This window comes from Vombatus ursinus, unplaced genomic scaffold (genome assembly GCF_900497805.2).
Source record: "Vombatus ursinus unplaced genomic scaffold, bare-nosed wombat genome assembly UNPS02007612.1, whole genome shotgun sequence".
Taxonomy (NCBI): Eukaryota; Metazoa; Chordata; class Mammalia; order Diprotodontia; family Vombatidae; genus Vombatus; species Vombatus ursinus.
The window spans coordinates 7,203,448-7,222,165 of record NW_020947390.1 but is presented as its reverse complement, the minus strand read 5'-3'; the positions used below and the strand labels follow the sequence as shown (position 1 = coordinate 7,222,165).

Below are 18,718 nucleotides of genomic sequence, written 5' to 3'. Positions count from 1 at the left end.
ATATTCAATCTTAAAACTGTTTTCAACAACTCTATGCTGCATTTTGTGTGCAATGTGGAGGTGGGACAAGGCATTTAAGCTACTTTGAGTGAAGAGTTACTCCCTTATGGAGCAGGAACTGAGGTAAGAGATAACTAAAAGGGAAAAAATGTTTTTCTTCCTTCCTAGCTTCCTTCCTTCCTTCCTTTCTTCCTTCCTCCTTCTCTCCCTCCTTCTGTCTCTTCCTCCCTTTCTCCCTCCATTCCTTCCTTCCTTCTTCCTTCTGTTCTTTCCTTCTTCCCTTCCTTTCTTCCTTCCTCCCTCCCTTCCTTCCTAGCTTCCTTCCTTCCTTCTTGTACTCATATAACATCATGTCAAGTCTGTTCACAACTCCCTGATCTAAAAAAAATAACCTTAGGTCTTTAGCTTGCTAATGTCATTTGACTTGTCTATTACATTGGGCCCTAGAACTTTTCTTTTTTCTTTTTTTGCTTTTTTGGTGAGGCAATTAGGGTTAAGTGACTTGCCCAGGGTCACACAGCTGGTAAGTGTCAAGTATCTGAAGCCAGATTTGAACTCAAGTCCCTCTAACTCCAAGGCCAGAGCTCTGTCCAATGTACCACCTACCTGCCCTAAGAACTTTCAATAGTAATGGGTCACCTGAGCTTTTCTGATCACTGTACCTGCTACGTCAGCTCTCTGATTCCTAATTGCTTATTTCTTATACTCTCATCAACTCTCATAAAGGGGTACCTGATTCTGACATCTCTCTTTCTCCTTTCTACTACCATGGGCTTTATTTAGCATTCAAGAAATACTTTTGTACTTCTAATCTACAAGGGGAGAAACAATTTAGTATAGTACTTAGAGATCTAATTGCAAAGCTTGGAAGGCTTAGCCTATCCACATAGGGCATGATGGTATGTATAGGCTGCATGGCCCTGGACAAGTCACCTAACCTGTCATTCTTCTAGACAACTCTCTAAGATCATAAGTTAGAAAGGTGACATTCAGCATTGGCAGAGGGACATTCTGCACTGTACCATTACACATTCCAAAAAACCACAAGTCTAATCCCTATTTCTATATAGAATGTAAAAAAATATACAAATTCAAACATTATAGATCAGGGCAAGGTTTATGAAGACAGTTACCCAGTTTCAAACTATTTACTAATTGCACTTTTAAACATATTCTTTAATTGGATTTCTTCACACTTATTTTGGCCTTTTTGCAACTGGGGGTATCTAACTTCTCTATGCTTCCCCAAGGGAAGATCATCTTCTACTCTAGATCAGCCCAAGTAGATTTGCAATATGTTCATCTGAGTGTTCTAGATCAAATCCCAAGTTTGCCCTTAGCTAATCAGAAAGTCTCTTGCTGGGAGTGAGTCTGGGTGTCTTCTACTCATGTAACAACTAGTGAGCTGTTATTTACTTTCCCTCTCTCACTTTCAAAAGGGAGAAAGACAAAGAAATGCATATAGTTTCATTAACTCTGGAAGTGTTAAAAAATCAATCTATTCATCATACCTGATGATTTACCCTGCCTTCCTTGGCCTATTTAACCTGTTGCCTATAAGTAAGCAAAACAAAACAAAACAAAATCTGTTCTTCATCTGTAGTCTCACTGTCCTTGTGTGGAATTGACCCCTGTAGACCTAAGGAGATTGTAACTCTGGAGTCTAGTTTGACATAATCTCTATCTGCTATGGTAGCTTCTATACAGTAAGCACTGACCTTATTTAGGAACATAGTTTATAAACGCTCGATAAAGGTTAGTCAAATTAAGTTGAATTGTTTCTAATGCCTACTACATCTAGACAGAAATAGTTCCAAAATTTCACTTCTCAGTTAACTTCTAAGACAAAAGACAGGTCCCTGAATCTTATTTTTTTTTTATAAATTTATTTATTTATTTGTATTCTCAACATTCACTTCAAAAATATTAAAATCTCAAAAATGAGATTTTGAGTTCCCAATTTTCTCCCCATTTCTTCCCTCCCCCACCCCAAGAGAGTGTGTAAATTGATATAGGCTCCACATATACATTTGTATTAAACCTATTTTCACATTAGTCATATTGTAAAGAAGAATTAAACCATGAGAAAGAAGAAACAAAAAAAAAGGAGAGAGAGAAAGCAAATAATATGATTTGATCTGCATTCAGACTTTATAGTTCTTTTTTCTGGATGTGGACAGCATTTTCTATCATGAATCTTTTGGAGTTATCTTAGATCCTTGTATTGTTAAGAAGAGATAAGTCTATCAGATTTAGTCATCACACAATGTGGCTGTTCCTGTGTACAATGTTCTCCTGTTTCTGCTCACTTCACTCAGCATCAGTTCATATAATTCTTTCCAGGTTTTCCCAAAGTCTGCCTGCTCATCATTTCTTGTAGCACAATACTGTTCCATTACATTCATATGCCACAATTTGTTTAGCCATTCCCCAACTGATGGGTATTCTTTCAATTTCCAATTCTTTGCCACCACAAAAAGAGCTGCTATTGTTGTACATGTGGTTGCTTTTCCTAATTGTATGATCTCTTTGGGATTCAAACCTAGAAGTGGTATTGCTGGATCAAAGGGTGTGCACAGTTTTATAGCCCTTTTGGCATAGTTCCAAATTGCTCTCCAGAATGGTTGGATCACTTCACAACTCCACCAACAATCATTAGTGTTCCAATTTCCCCACATCTTCTCCAGCAATTATCATTTTCTTATTTTGTCATGTTAGCCAATCTGATAGTTGTGATATGTTACCTCAGAGTTGTTTTGATTTGTATTTCTCTAATCAATAGTGTTTTGGAGCATTTTTCATATGACTATGGATAGCTTTAATTTCTTCATCTGAAAATTGCCTGTTCATATCCTTTGACCATTTCTCAGTTGGAGAATGACTTGTATTTTTATAAATTTGATTCAATTCTCTATATATTTTAGAAATGAGACAGTGGTTGTAAAAATTCTTTCCCGGTTTTCTGCTTCTCTCCTAATCTTGGTTGCATTGGCTTTGTTTGTGCGAAAGATCTTCTCAATTTAATATAATCAAAATTGTCTATTTTGCATTTTGTAACCTTCTCTATCTCTTGTTTGCTCAAAATTCTTCTGTTCTCCATAAATCTGACAGGTAAACTATTCCTTGCTCTCTCAGTTTGCTTATAGCATCAGCCTTTATATCTAAATCGTGTACCCATTTTGACTTTATTTTGGTATATCGTGTAAGATGTTGGTCTATGCCTGGTTTCTGTTATGCTCTTTTCCAGTTCTCCCCGAAGTTTTTGTCAAATAGTGAGTTATTATCTCAGAAACTGGAGTCTTTGGGTTTATCATACAGTAGATTACTATAGTCATTGACTACTAGGTCTTGTGTACCTAACCTATTTCATTGATCCACCACTCTATTTCTTAGCCAGTACCAAACAGCTTTTATGATTGCTGCTTTATAATACAATTTAAGATCTGGTATGACTAGGTCACCTTCCCTTGCATTTCTTTTCATTAATTCCCTTGATATTCTGGACCCTTTGTTCTTCATGATGAATTTTGTTATTATCTTTTTCTAGCTCTATAAAATAGTATTTTGGTAGTTTGATTGTTATTGCACTGAATAAGTAAATTAATTTAGGTAGAACTGTCATTTTTATTACATTAGTTCAGCCTACCCACAAGTAACTGATGTTTCTTTTTTTTCCAGTTACTTAGATCTGACTTTATTTGTGTGAAAAGTGTTTAATAATTTTGTTTATATAGTTCCTGGGTTTGTTTTGGCAGGTAGACTCCCAAATATTTTATAATATCTACAGTAACTTTAAATCAAATTTCTCTTTCTGTCTCTTGCTATTGGGCTTTATTGGTAATATATAGAAATGCCAGTGATTTATGTGGGTTTATTTTATATCCTGCAACTTTGCTGAAGTTGTTTATTATTTCAAGTAGTTTTTAGTCGATTTTCTAGGATTCTGTAAATATACCATCATGTCATCTGCAAAGAGTGATAGCTTTGTTTCTTCTTTGCCTATTCTAATTTCTTCAATTTAATTTTTTCCTCTTATTGCTAAAGCTAACACAGCACCCTGAATCTTAATCTCCCTTTTATTTTCAGATAACATTTCTTGGAGAGTTGATGAAGTGGGCTCTCTCTTCATCAAGCAGCTTATAGAGTGTTTCCAAAAATTTACCTACTACTGTCACTTGGAGGATATTTTCCGTAAGGTCAGTCTTTTCCTAGATGTCCTACTCCAGCAGTGGGGAATCTTCAACCTCAAGGCCACATGTGACCCTCTAGGTCCTCAATTGTGGCCCTTTACCTGAATCTAAAATTCACAAACAAATCCCCTCAATAAGAGAATTTGTTCTGTAAGACTTGAAGTCAGTCAAAAGGCAGTACTCAAGGAGCTAGAAGGCCACATGTGGCCTCAAGGCCACAGGTTCCCCACCCCTGTCCTACTCTAATTAATAGGCATTTGTAGGTCTCTTCTGGAACCCTTGAGATATTTTTGGACCAAAGCCTTTCTTTTGGAGTTTTTAGACTTCCTATTGAGCTCATAGACATTTGGAATAGAACTAGGTTGTCATTCTCATAAAAATAATCAAATAGCCCTCTATCCTAATAATATCCCTATATTATTATAATATTATGTAATATTATAATATTATATTAAATATCCCTTGCCTGGGACCTCTGTGAAGAAGCTGAACTGTTAGTAGCTACTCCAGAGAAAAACAGAAGGTTTCTCATTTATAGTACTCTACTTATATTTCTAACTATCATGGTGTTTAACTAAAAATATGAAGTAGGTCTACTTTGTCTCTGGTAATCCTCCATTCCTTTTATCTTTTTGTTGATTTTCATCGGCCTCACGATCTGACTTGCTTTCTACACAAATGCTGCCTTCAGTAATTCAAGCACTCATATGATTACCAAGAGCACCCCATGTTCCCAACCTTAAATTCTCCCTACCCTTTTGTCTTCCCCATTAAACCTTCTCTGACTTGAGTCCCATTCCTGCAGCTATAATCTCCTTTAGGAAACTGATAAAGTAATTTAGGATGCATTACTCACTAATGACCTAAGTGTGTATTTTCTTCTCAGAAGCTCAACTATAGGTCTCACTTATTCTCCCAAACTCAGTGCCAGGATCCAGTGCTTCAACCACATCCTTGAGATGAGATGGTGAAGATCAGAGTCAAAGCGTTTGGCCAGATTTTGTACCTAGTAATTAGGATAGTAGTTGTTATAAATTCATTATAACCTTCATTAACATCAACTAAATGGCCTATGGGTTCCAATATGATTCCAGAATGTTCAAAGATATTTTTAAGACTGAGAAAGCTGGTGATCAGTGGAAAAGCCATTGCTATCTCAGAAGATTGTGATCCCATCAATATTTAGTTGGGAAAAGATGTGACTTAGTTTGTAGTAAAGTCAACTGTATGTCTTTACCACTTTGAAAAAGGCTGGGGCTCCTTTGAAAGGGGGAGCTAAGTGTATCATCATTGCCGTACATTCTGTTGATGCCCCTGTGTTCAAGATGAGAGTGAAACATGAGAAAAATGATTATTCTCTTAAGATTGTTAGCAACGCCTCTTGCTCTATCAACCACATGGCCCCCCTAGCCAAGACCATGACAATGTTGTCATTGCTGCTACCAGATGAAGTTAACTGCCAATGAAATAGCATTCCAACATGTGGAGCTTGGAGTGAGTGAAGCAGATTCTAAGAGGCTAAGACTCAAATTGTTATTATGTTTTTGTTGTTAACCTTGTTGTTTTAAGTTTACTGGGGATATAGAGTTGCAAATGAGTTAAAAACAGGAACAAGACCACAGCAGTAAAGAGGTCAAAAGAAAGAAAGATTGGCAAAAGGGCAAGGTAATCGTTTTCTGTCAAATCACTTCACATACATATATATGTACACACATAATGTATGTATTTATGTATATATATAGTATTATATAATACAGATTATACAATATTATACAATTATGTGTACATATATGTATGTGTGTATATATGTGTATACATACATATATGTGATAATTGTAATAAAGTAATCACAACTGAAGAGGACAGTACCTCACAATGTGAAAAATATGTTGTGATTAAAATTGTTTGAGAGGTAATTTCTGGTTAATCTAATTGTTTTATTCATAAACCAGCATGTTTATTAATAAAAGGATGGTCATTTGGCCAACTCTCTTAGACCAAAAGACAATCATGGTGGTAGGCTCAAGTCTTATATGTTCTTTTGGAAGAGGAATGTTCGAAAGTATGACCATCAGCTCTGATTGGATAACAATTAATGAGAGAATGAATATTACAATGATGGACTGGGCCTGAACTTTAATTAAGTCATCCATTTCTAAGTTCTCCCTATTGTTGGGGAAGCTATTAAAAAAAGTTATGCCCCACCCAAACCTGAGCAAAACACAATAGCTACTCTATCTGGGTGAGCTCTAAACAAGAAAGTTAATCCAATCTCATCAGCAGTGTCCTATAAGAGACTGAACTTTTAGAATCAGGACTTTAGAAAAAGCAGGAAACTGAATCTCCCCAAATCATTGGTTATTAATAATCATTTCTTTCACTGTATTTCTTAAAATTTCCATTCAGTGACCCACTTTTTGCTCTATACTCCATTAGCAGTGAGAACAAACTTTCAGTCTGGTTCCTCAGTGTCTATTTGTGACAATCCTTTCCCCATTCACATTAACTCATTATGACCACCCAGCTCAACACCAAAAGGCATGGTATACATTAATTCTTTTTTGTTGTTGTTCAGTTGTTTTAGTCATGATCAATTCTTCATGACGCCATTTGGACCTTTCTTAAAAAAAATTAGTTCTTAGCAAAGAGTGATTTGCCATTTCCTTCTCCAGCTCATTTTACAGTTGAGGAACTAGGGCAAACAGTGTTCAGCTATTTGCCCAGAGTCACAGAGATAGTAAGTTATCTGAAACTGGTTTTGAACTCAACTCTTCCTGACTCCAGGCCTGGTACTCTATCCACTGCTCTGCCCAGACATTAACTCTTCTCACATTATGAAAGAAAAGGAGAATAGCAAAGGAGTTAAGTAGAAGATTTGAGTAGACCAAAGTTAGGTAGAAGGGAATCCTTAGGGACTTCTCTGTCTGAGGAAAAAGGAGAACTAACTGGGGTCAGTCTCTTAGTCACATAGTTTATTTTGGATAGGATGCTGAGTCAACTGACACATCATCAAACATGAGGAACTAGTTGAAAGCCTAGAAGGCAACAGAAGGTGGAGGGAACAAAAGAAATGGAGGGAGAAGATCTGAGCTCTCAGGCTAGGATTAAACATGATCAACAAAAAAGTACATAATTTACAAAATCCAAAATAAAAATCTTTCTGAAGAGTAAGCTCTAGAGCAGACTTCCAGGAGCCAAGATAATGGAATAAGCAGTAAATCACTGTAGCTCTCCAATATTCACTTCCAGATAACCATAAAATAGTGTCCCTGAATAAATTCTAGAATAGCAGAACCAGCAAAAAGATGAGGTGAAACAAACTTTTAGCCCCCCAAAAGTTGGAAGATCAGCAAGAAAAGTCTCTTTCACCCAGGTAAAAGGGGGGTGCAATCCAGGATAGGAAAAATCCCAGCAAGCCAGCAGATAACCCCATCTCAGCAAGCAAGTGGGAGATCCTGAGTCCCAGTGCAGTGGATCAAACAAACATCAACACCAGGAACTCCCACCCCCACTCCCTGTACCTCAACATAGCCAGGGGAACCAGCAAACTCCAGTTCTGAGAAATGTCGCATGTTTCAGCATTACCCAGGGCAAACAGGCAATTCCCAGCAGCCCAACTCCACATACTTCAGTGTAGCCCCAAGCAAACAGGCAATCTCCAATAACCAGACTGCCAGATGCTTCAGTGGAGTCCTGGGGAAATGCAGAAACACCTCACTAGCCTCAGCACATTCCAGACACAAGCGCTAGGACCCCAGCTCAGCACTAGGTAAGCTGCCAGACCCCTATAGCTTCCAACACTGCCAGCCACCCTCCCTCTCCCTCTCAGTACAGTCAGACAAGAGGGTCCCTCAGGGGCAATATCAGTGCAGCACCAAGTAAACAGCCAACACCTGTAGCCCTTCACACAAGAAACCTGAGATAGTGCCACTTCAACCCCGGGCACAAAATACTTTGCCCAATTATATGCCAATAAATCAGATAACCTAAGTAAAATTGATGAATGTTTACAAAAAAAAGCAAAACATAAATTACCTAGATTAACATCAGGATATAGGATACCTAAATAACTCCATCCTAGAAAGGGAAATTGAAAAAAAAATTTAAAAAAAAAGAAAAGGAATTTGAACATGCCATTAATGCACTCCCTAAGAAAAAAATCCCCAGGGCCAGATGGGTTCAAGAGTGAATTCTGCCAAATATTCAAAGAACAATTAACTCCAAATACTATATAAACTATTAGGAAAAGTAATGAAGAAGGAATCCTAACAAACTCCTTTTATGACAGAAATATGGTGATGATACCTAAAACAGGAAGACTTAAAACAGAAAGAAAATTATAGACTAATTTCCCTAATGCATATTGATGCAAAATTTTGGAACAAAATGCTAACAAGACAGTTAGAGAAATATATTACAAGGATTATACACTATGACCAGGTGGGATTTATACCAGGAATGCAGAGTTGGTTCAATATTAGGAAAATCTTCAACATAATTAACCATATCAATAACAAAACCAACAGAAATCGTGTTATTATCAATAGATACTGAAAAAGCTTTTTAACAAAATACAGCAAACATTCTTGTTAAAAAATAGAGAACAAGGGAGTTCTTTAAAATGATAAGCAGTATCTATCTAAAACCATCAGCAAGCATTATCTGTAGAGGAGATGAGCTATAAGCCTTCCCAATATTGGATTGAAACAAGGATGTCCATTATCACCATTATTATTCAATATAATATTATAAGTGTTAGTATCATAATAAGATAAGAAAAAGAAATTGAGGAAATTAGAATAGGCAATGAGGAAATAAAACTATGACTTTGTAGTTGATATAATGGTATATTTAGAGAACCCTAGAGAATCAACTAAAAAACTAGTTGAAATAATTAATAATTTTAGCAAAGTTCAAGGTATAAGATAAACCCACATAAATTATCAGCTTTTCCTTATAAGACCAAAAAAAAAAAAAAGCCCTACATCAAGAGATAGAAAGAGAAATTCCATTTAAAATAACTGTAAACAATATAAAATACTTGGGAGTCTATTTGCCACGTCAAACCCAGAATCTAAATGAACACAATTACAAAACACTTTTCACACAAATAAAGGCAGATCTAAACAATTAAAATAAACCATTAATTGCTCATACATAGGCTGAGCCAATATAATAAAAATGACTACTCTGTCTGAACAATTCTACTTATTTAGTGCCATACCAATCAAACTACCAAAATTACTTCATAGATCTAGAAAAAATAACAACAAAATTCATCTGGAAGAACAAAATTTCAAGAATGTCTAGAGAATTAATGAAAAAAAAATGCAAAGGAAGGTGACCTAGCAATACCAGCTCTTAAACTATATTACAAATCGGTAATCAACAAAACTATTTGGTACTGACTAAGAAATAGAGTGGAGGACCAGTGAAATAGGCTAGATACACAAGAAACAGTAGCAATGACCATAATAAACTAATTTTTGATAAACCCAAAGACCCTAGCTTTTGTGAGAACTCACTATTTTACAAAAACTGCTGGGAAAACTGGAAAACAAAAGGACAGAAATTAGGTATAGACCAACATGTTACACCGTCCACCAAGATAAGGTCAAAATAAGTACATGATTTAGACATAAAGGTTGTTATCATAAGCAAATCAGGAGAGCAAGGAATAGCCTGCCCATCAGACCTTTAGGGAAGGGAAGAATTTATGACCATACAAGAAATATAGTGCATAGATAATTTTGATTATATTAAATTAAATTATTTTTGTGCAAATGAAACCAACGCAACCAAGATTAGAAGGAATGCAGAAAGCTGGAAAATGATCTTTACAGCAAATGTCTTTAATAAAGGCCTCATTTCTCAAATGTGTAGAAAACTGAGTCAATTTTATAAGAATACCAGGCATTCTCCATTTTCTAAATGGCGAAAGTATGAACAGGCAGTTTTCAGATGAAGAGATTAAAGCTATCTATAGGCATACAAAGAAGTGCTCCAAATAACTTTTGATTAGAGAAAAGCAAATCAAAACAACTCTGAGCCACCATCCTATACCTATCAGATTGGGACATAAAAGGAAAATAATAAATGTTGGCAAGAATGTGGCAAAATTGGCACACTGATACCCTGCTGGTAGAATTGTGAACTGATCCAACCATTCTGGAGTGCAATTTGGAACGAAGCCCAAAGGGCAACCAAACTGTGCCTACCCTTCAGTCTAGCAATATCACTTCTAGCTCTGTATCCCAAAGCAATCATAAAAAAGCGAAAAGGACTTACATGTGTAAAAATATTTATAGCAGCCCATTTTTTGGTGGAAAAATGTTGGAAATTGAGTGAATATACATCAGTTGGGGACTTGCTGAACAAGCTGTGGTATATGAATGTAATGGAATACTATTGTTCAATAAGAAATGATGAACAGGCAGATTTCAGAACAACAACAACACAACAACAACAACAACAGCAAAAACCTGGAAAGATTTTTATGAACTGATGCAAAGTGAAATGAGCAGAACCAGGAAAACATTGTATACCATATCAGCAACATTGTATGATGATCAGTTATGAGTGACTCAGCTCTTCTCCCCAACACAATGGTTGAAGGTAAGTGACTTACAAAAGAAAATGTGATCCACATCCAGATAAAGAACTGATGCACATTGAATGCAGATCAAAACATATTTTTTTCACTTACTTTATTCTTTTTCATGGTTCCCCCTCCCTTTTTTGTCTTTTTCTTCTTTCACAACTATGACTAATATGGAAATATGTTTTACATAATAGCACATGTGTAACCTATATCAAATTGCCTACCATTTTTGGAAGAGGGGAGGGGAGGAAAAAAAGGAAGGAGACAAATTTGGAATTCAAAATCTTGTAAAAATAAGTACTAAAAATCATCTTGACATGTAATTGGAAAAAATAAAATACTATTAAAAAAGATAGGATCTCAAAGAAAAATAGCAGATTTGGAATATACAAATACAGAAATAGAAGAGCATGTATGTATGTATATATTTTGCACAAAAGTATAAATATAGGAAATTAAGATAGAATGAACAAAGATAATTTGAGGATAATAGATTTATCAGAACATTATAGTTAAAAAATAAATAGTGTAGTATGAAATAAAAATTTTAAAAAATGTATCTGAAAGTTTTAACGTAGACAAAAACAGAAGCCATGATTGATCAATTATATATAATATATATATGATATATATAATATATATGATATATTATATATATATATATATAAAATTAACAACATGGATGTGGGAAAGCTGTAACTTCCTTATGGTGGTTCAATTTCATAAAATCCAAAGCCCTCAGATATACAGAAGTATAAAAGTAAATAAGAAACAAATAAAAAATAAGAATGCAAAAAGAATAAAAATGAAAGGACAGAACAAAATTCACTATGTTTTGTCAATAAAAAGCAGGAATTATAAATGTGCTGTCATGAAAGGTTAAAAAATTACAACATTAATAGAGATAAAGACAAAATTATATTATGTTCAAAGGAACCACATACAATGAATCAATATGAATACTAAAGAAATATATACCAAATGATATAACATCTAAATTCATAAAAGACTGAATAGTAAGAAGATACACTTACAATAATAGCAGGAAATTTTAATATTCCCTTCTCAAAGCTGGGACAAATCTAAGGGAAACTAAAGAAAAAGGAAGATATATAACTAGATAATCTTGGAGAATTTAAAGATAAAATATTTATGGTTATTGTGTTTTCTGAATTCAAACACTGAAGAATGTTCATATTTCTGAGAGTCAAATCACATCTTTGTCACAAAAAAGTGTTAAGGCATATAACATCTTAAATAGATTTTTTTAAAGAAATCATTAAAACATTCTTAGAGACAACATCATCATCATCATTACAGTTAACAAAAGTTAAAGATTTGTACCTAAAAGGAGAGTTAAAATTACACTCTAAAATTTTTAAACAAAACTTTTTACAGAAAAACAAAAACTATACACAACACATAAATAGCACTCACATGTATAATACATTAATATGTATGCATATATACATGCCCTCACACAATACACATATTGTGCACACAAGTATATGTACTCATCTTTATTCAAATACATAAGGATATATGGATACATTTATTATATATAAGCACATCCATATACATGTTCATACATAAATATACACACATGCATACATTCCTATTTATGTGCTTGTGTGTGTATGTCTATATGTAGTTCTTCCCCAAGTAATTTATGTTTTCAGTTTTATTGGATTCTGAATTATTTATTGAATAACAATTGAATTCAATAATTTCTAACTATGGAAAATCTGCGTTTGTACCATGGTTTCAAGGATGTATCAATATTAGGGAAAACATTTTTAAAAATCTCATAATAAATTGTTAAAATTAAAAATAACCCACACATCTCAAATCATATAATTATATTAATTTCTGCAAAAAAGAGAGAAACCTTTGGGAAAAAATACAATACTAATTTATGCTAAACACAAAAAAATACTATATTGTTTCTAGGAATAGGAGTCACTTTTAATATTATAAAAAGTAAATAATTAAACTCCAACCCTAGCATTATGTGCAAAATAAATCACCAGAATCTTTCCTAATAAGTAAAAACTAATACAAAGTAAGGATATCCATTTTCCCCATTCTTATTTTATCTAATTCTAGAAATATTATTGTTAGCAATAAGATGAATACATACGACAAGAAGAGAAATCCATCTTTTTTTATACCAGTAATAATGGCTTATTTAGAATTCCTTAGAGAATTAAGAAAGAAACTCTGGGTTATTTAATAATTTTAACATAGTAGCAGGTTATAACATGCACATACATGCACACACACATACACGCACACCAATCAATAGCACCTCAGTATGGTAATAACAAATCTAAGAGAAAATAATGGAAAGGAAAGCCTTATTCAAAATAACTACACAATATGTAAGATTTGTTTTTAAGGAGATGAAGTGAGAATAGCACTTTTAGACATGCTTCTAGACATTCTAGACATTCCTAGATATGAAATAGCATTTCTAGACATGAAATCATACTCTGAAGCAGGAATAATCAAAACTGCTACTTGTTTTAAAAAACAGAAAGGTTAGGGCACAGGGACAGATTAAAAATGGCAGAATTAAAAAATGAATTCAATAACTCAATGTTCAATAAACCAGAGACCATGAAGTACATGGAAAAGGATTTCCTATTTGATAAAAAACTACTATAGACACTATAGCTAGTTTAGCAAATAATAAGAAATGACCAATATCTACTACTATTTAATATCTACTACATAACATTTTACTACTACTACAATATCTACTACATAATATTTTACAAATGAATAGAGATTGAACCAGTTATTTCATTGGTGGACAGTACTTTCAGATGAAGAAACTCATTCTGACAGTTCTGTCTTCTCTGTAACTTAAAATCTTAAGAGTAATCTGGAGTGTTGAGAAGTTGTCATCGACCCAGTATAATACAGTCAATATATGTCAGACAGGATTTTAAATATGGAGAAAGTCAATGGTGGAGGGTCTATATAAAAACTGGTACCCCAATACAGTTCTGGTGAAATTGTTAATTGTTCCAAAATTTTTGGAAAGCAAATTGGAATTGTGGGGACAACATGTCTAAAATACTCATTATAATTGACTCAGAAATCCCACTGCCTGGCATATGCTCAAAAGTACATAAAAGACAAAAGAAAAATTTTCATTTACACCGACATACAAAATGTAACACCTTTTGAAGTAGCCAAGAACTGACAATGAAATTGGTGCCCGTTGATTAAGGAATGGCTGAACAAATTGTGGTACCTTAAAGTAATGGAATATTGAACTTACTTATTCAAAGCAAATTAAGCACAACCAGTAATGCAATATACTGGACAGAACCAAAATATAAAAGTAAACTTTGGGCAAACATGAAAAGCAACCATAGCTCAGGTGAAGAGTTGAAAAAATAAAACATCTCTTTCCCTCCCTCTAATGCAAAATAGTAATAGTAATCACTAGCATTTATATCATGCTTTAAGGTTTGCAAAATGCTTTACACATAGTATCTTATTTGGTCCTTACAATAACGGCATGAGGTAGTTATTATTATTCCCATTTTACAGTTAAGAAAACAGACTGTGATAAATCAAGCAACTTTCCCAGCATTACTTAGCTAGTAAGTCTGTAGTAGAATTCAAACTCAACTCTTCTTTCCTCCAAGTGCATCAATTTAGCTCCTCCACCTTAGCTGCCTGTTAAAGAACACTGTGCATGTGTGTGTGTGTGTGTGTGTGTGTGTGTGAGAAATATTACATATTCTGTCAGATATGGTTGTTGTATTAGTTAGTTTTAATGGACTACTCTTCACTTTTTATTCTTTTTGGATATACAGAAATAACTGACCTAAAATAAAAGCACACTTTTTAGAAAGGGTAAAAAGAACTTTATAACTTATAAGCTGGTCCCTAGCACCATGTTTTGAAGATAATAAATGCTTAATAAATATTTTGGTTTTGCTTTTACTTTTTCATTAGACATTTTTGCTTTTGTTTCTTAAATTGTCCTTTGTGTGTTTCAATGTAATCAGTAGACTCTTAAAAGCCTCACATTTACTGTTGGAAAACCAAAAGGTAGCTTAGGGTTATAAGATGCTTTTTTTAACCCACTAGGAAATTCTTCCTTATATCTAGTTTATAGCCCTTTTGATTTTGTTGTAGGCTAAGATTTCTTTTTTCTCAGTCCTTTATCTGAGAATATGGACATTGAGAATTAATGGCTAGCAAATTCTTTAACACCAATGTTTTCAGGTTGCTTTACTATTATGTAAGATAAATTTGGGAAAATATACCTAGAATTTCTGCTGTATGAAGTAATAAAAGTGAGAAAGAGAAAAGATGATTAATTTTGGCATCTTATTCTTCAGTCCCTTCAAAGTTCTGTAGGATTGAGATGGGTGTTTGTGATGGGAAAGGCAGATGACAAGGAGCAGCAGCGTGTGGTGCATTAGAAATAATTTTTGATATTGTGTTTGAATGTCAGGATTTTAGTCACAGTTCTTATACTTACTACTTTAGATGACCTTGAGTAAGTCATCTTTTTAGTGCCTTAGTTTCTTTATCTATTTGATGAGAGTTTTGGATTAGAAGACATTTAATGTCATTTTCTTCTCTAATATTCTGTGTCCCTAAGGTACTACCATTTGGAGGTTTGAACCTATTATTTGTGACTAGTGTAAAACTTATTTACCCTGATTCCACAGTGAAGGTGCTGAAGACATTAGTTGATTTGATTTACTGGCTGAGAGGAGGAAACAAAAATGAAAGTCTGTTTGCATGAGCTTACCTGTGTGTGCCAGAAATAATTTGTTTCTAATTTTCCTACTTCCTTTTTAAGATAGAAATGGACTTTAACTCTCCATTATTAAAAAAAAAAGCTTCATTCTAGAGATCTGGGAGTCAGATTTTGCTCATCTGGCAAAAACTAATGAAATTCTTTGGCAACTATATTAATCTTTTATTGTGCTCCCTTCCTTCTCTGAGATGAGTGTACATACCAAATGTAATATTCACTTTCATTTTCACTCTCAGTATCAGTGAATTTTAAGAGCCATGGCTGGTGAGTGGGGTCTTTCTTTTCTAAATGTTAGGGTGTTTGAGGTGGTTATGGATTGTTAGTGTGGCTGGGATTCAAGGTAGAAGGAACTAGGTGGGATGGGATAATGAACAGTAGGGAGAGGTACTACTTTCTGAAGTTTAAACTCTCCTTAAAGGAGTTTTATGTAGGAGTATGAGAACAAGAATCTAGGAACTTGTTCCCATTTCCAAACTTCTTAAAAAAATAATGAAGGGAAAGAAACTGATTTGATGTTAGTACCTTATTTTTTCCCCTGTAGTTTCTTTCAGAACAGAATTTCTTTCTTTATTTTTTGTCCTTTCTTCTGTTCTGCTGCTTTCCAAGAGTATGAGGAATTAAGTCACAGAAACTGTCTCTCCTCAGCTTCATAGAAATATGTTACATCTAGAGGTGGAATGGATGGTAGGGATCATTTTGTCTCAAACTTTCAATTTACAGGGGAGAAAACAGGTCTAAACAGATGAAGTTACTTACACAGAGTCACCTAACAAGTTACTGACAGGATCAGAAACTAGCCTAAGTCTTATGATTCCTTGTCTGGTGTCCTTTTTCCTGTGAAAACTGATTATTTTTTTTTCTAGTCTGGAAAGGAAGGAAGAAAGGAGAAAGGAAAGAAAGAAAGAAAAAAGAAAGTCTTAATTAAATGTTATCTATGGTGCCTTCCTGTTGTAAAATGAATGATTATCTCATTGAATCTCCATATAAAGACTGAATGGTTGGTTGTCTTTTCCACAGAACAAAAGCAAAATTTTTATCCTGTGAAGATTGTGAAATGTTTGGTCAGTACCTTTGTTGATGGTGTTATTGATGACCTGATAGAGAAGGATGTTTTGAGTTCAAATGAGATGAAGAATTTAGGAAAAGAATTTACTACAATTATGGACCAGAGTGAAGGCCTGGTTAATACCCTGGATCAGATAATCCAAGGAAACAAAATTATTATGAAGAAACTATTACTTCCCTCTCTACAAGTAAATTCAGGTAATGTTCATTAACTCGGTCTAAATGACAGACATTATGCTTTCTATTTCTTAATCAGGGGTTCTTAACCTTTCTCATTTCAGGGACAGCTTTGGCAGTATAGAACTTTTTTCAGAACACTATATTACATAATTTCATGAAACATTAAATATCAGTTACATATTAGCAAAAATAAAAATAATCTATAATGTTTTCCTCATCCAAGTTCATGAACCTCAGGTTAAAAAATCCCTGTTCTAAGTAGTATTGAAAAAAAAAAAACTTGGAACAAAATATTGTCTTTGTCTCTAATTCCAGTCAGCTTCGGTAGTGTGGATTAACTCTGTTCTGGGGACCATTTAAGTTTAATGTCTGGAAGGGCTTGCTTGTTTCAAAATCCATTCTCCATGCAATTATCACATCGATCTTTTTAAAATATAGATCTGACCAAATCACCTCTTCCCCAATTCAGTAAACTCCAAAGGATCTCCGTCACCTCATTGATCATTCTGTCTTTGGCTTTTAAAGCCCTTCATAACCTTAAACCTTTCTTCCTTTACATTTTTTTAAAAATCTTACCACCCTGAAAAAAAAAGAAATTAAAGGGGCAACTAGGTTGCACAGTGGTTAGAGCACCAGCCCTGGATTCAGGAGGACCTTAGTTCAAATCTGGCCTCAGACACATAACACTTACTAGCTGTGTGACTCTGGGCAAGTCACTTAACCCCATTGTCTAACCAAAAAAAAAGAAAAAAAAGAAAAGAAATAAAAATCTTACCACCCTGCATGAATTCTATATTTCACTGGCTAGCTTACTGTACCTCACAAAGGGCTTTCCATCTCCTACTTTGAGCATTTTCGGTGGACTTTCACCATGGTTAGAACATTTTATCTCAGTCTCCTAAATTCCCTGGCTTCCTTTAAGGTACAGCAAAAGTCTCATTTGCCAATGTGCTTTTCCTTGTCCTCTTTAATTTTATTGTTGTTGGGGAAGGAAATAACAAACCACTCCAGTATCTTGGCCAAGAAAAAACACCAAAAATGGAGTCACATAGAGTCAGATATGACTGAAAAGACCGAACAACAAAAGTCCTCCTTGATTTTTTGTGCCTTAGACCTGAGACTACTTACAATTTATTCTGGATATTATGTTTCCCCAAATAGACTATGAATTCATTGAAGGTAGCAATTGTCTTTTGCCTTTCTTGTATTCTTAGTTATAGCACAGTGCTTGGCGTATAATATGTATCTAATACATGTTACTTGACTGACTGACTATTCTAGCATGAAAACTCGATCTCCTAATTCAAGGGATTTTCACTGCCTTTCCCCCATACCTGGAGTCTTCTCCCTTCTGGCTTCCTTCAAGTCCCAGCAAAAATTTCCATATTTTATGAGAAACCTTTCTTGATACCCCTTAATGATAGATACTTCTCTCAGTTCATTTTCTCCAATTTCTCCTGTCTATATCTTGTTTGTACATAGTTGTTTTCATGTTGTCCATGCCATTAGATTGTGAGCTCCTTGAGAGAAGGGACACTCTGCTTTTCTTTATTTCTCCAAGTGTTTAGCACAGTGCCTGGCACATTGCAGACACTTAATAAATATTTGTTCACTGATAATTGCATATAATGATTCAATCAATTCCAAGGCTTCATAATACCATTAGATCTATCCCCAAAATTTTTAGTTATTAAAGGTTAAATCACATCTTTATGTCAAGCCTTCTCTTCTCATATTCATATATTCTATTTGGAGCACTTATGATTTCCAGAATTCCCGCAAATCCTAAAAGAATTTGGCCTAGAGAATATTGTCCCAGTATCAGAAACTCTCATTGACTATTCACCTTTTTTTTCCCATTGTTGCCTCAAGTGCTCCCAAGTCAACCTT

At 34.3% G+C, this 18,718-nt stretch overlaps 1 protein-coding gene across 1 annotated transcript in view; it reads left to right on the top strand.

The window, feature by feature from the left end:
• LOC114033936 (caspase-12-like) overlaps positions 1-18,718 on the top strand; it is a 45,544-nt gene that overhangs the window by 13,831 nt on the left and 12,995 nt on the right. The window contains 1 exon segment of the mRNA XM_027849595.1: positions 16,601-16,846. Coding sequence (XP_027705396.1) covers positions 16,601-16,846 — 246 coding nt within the window.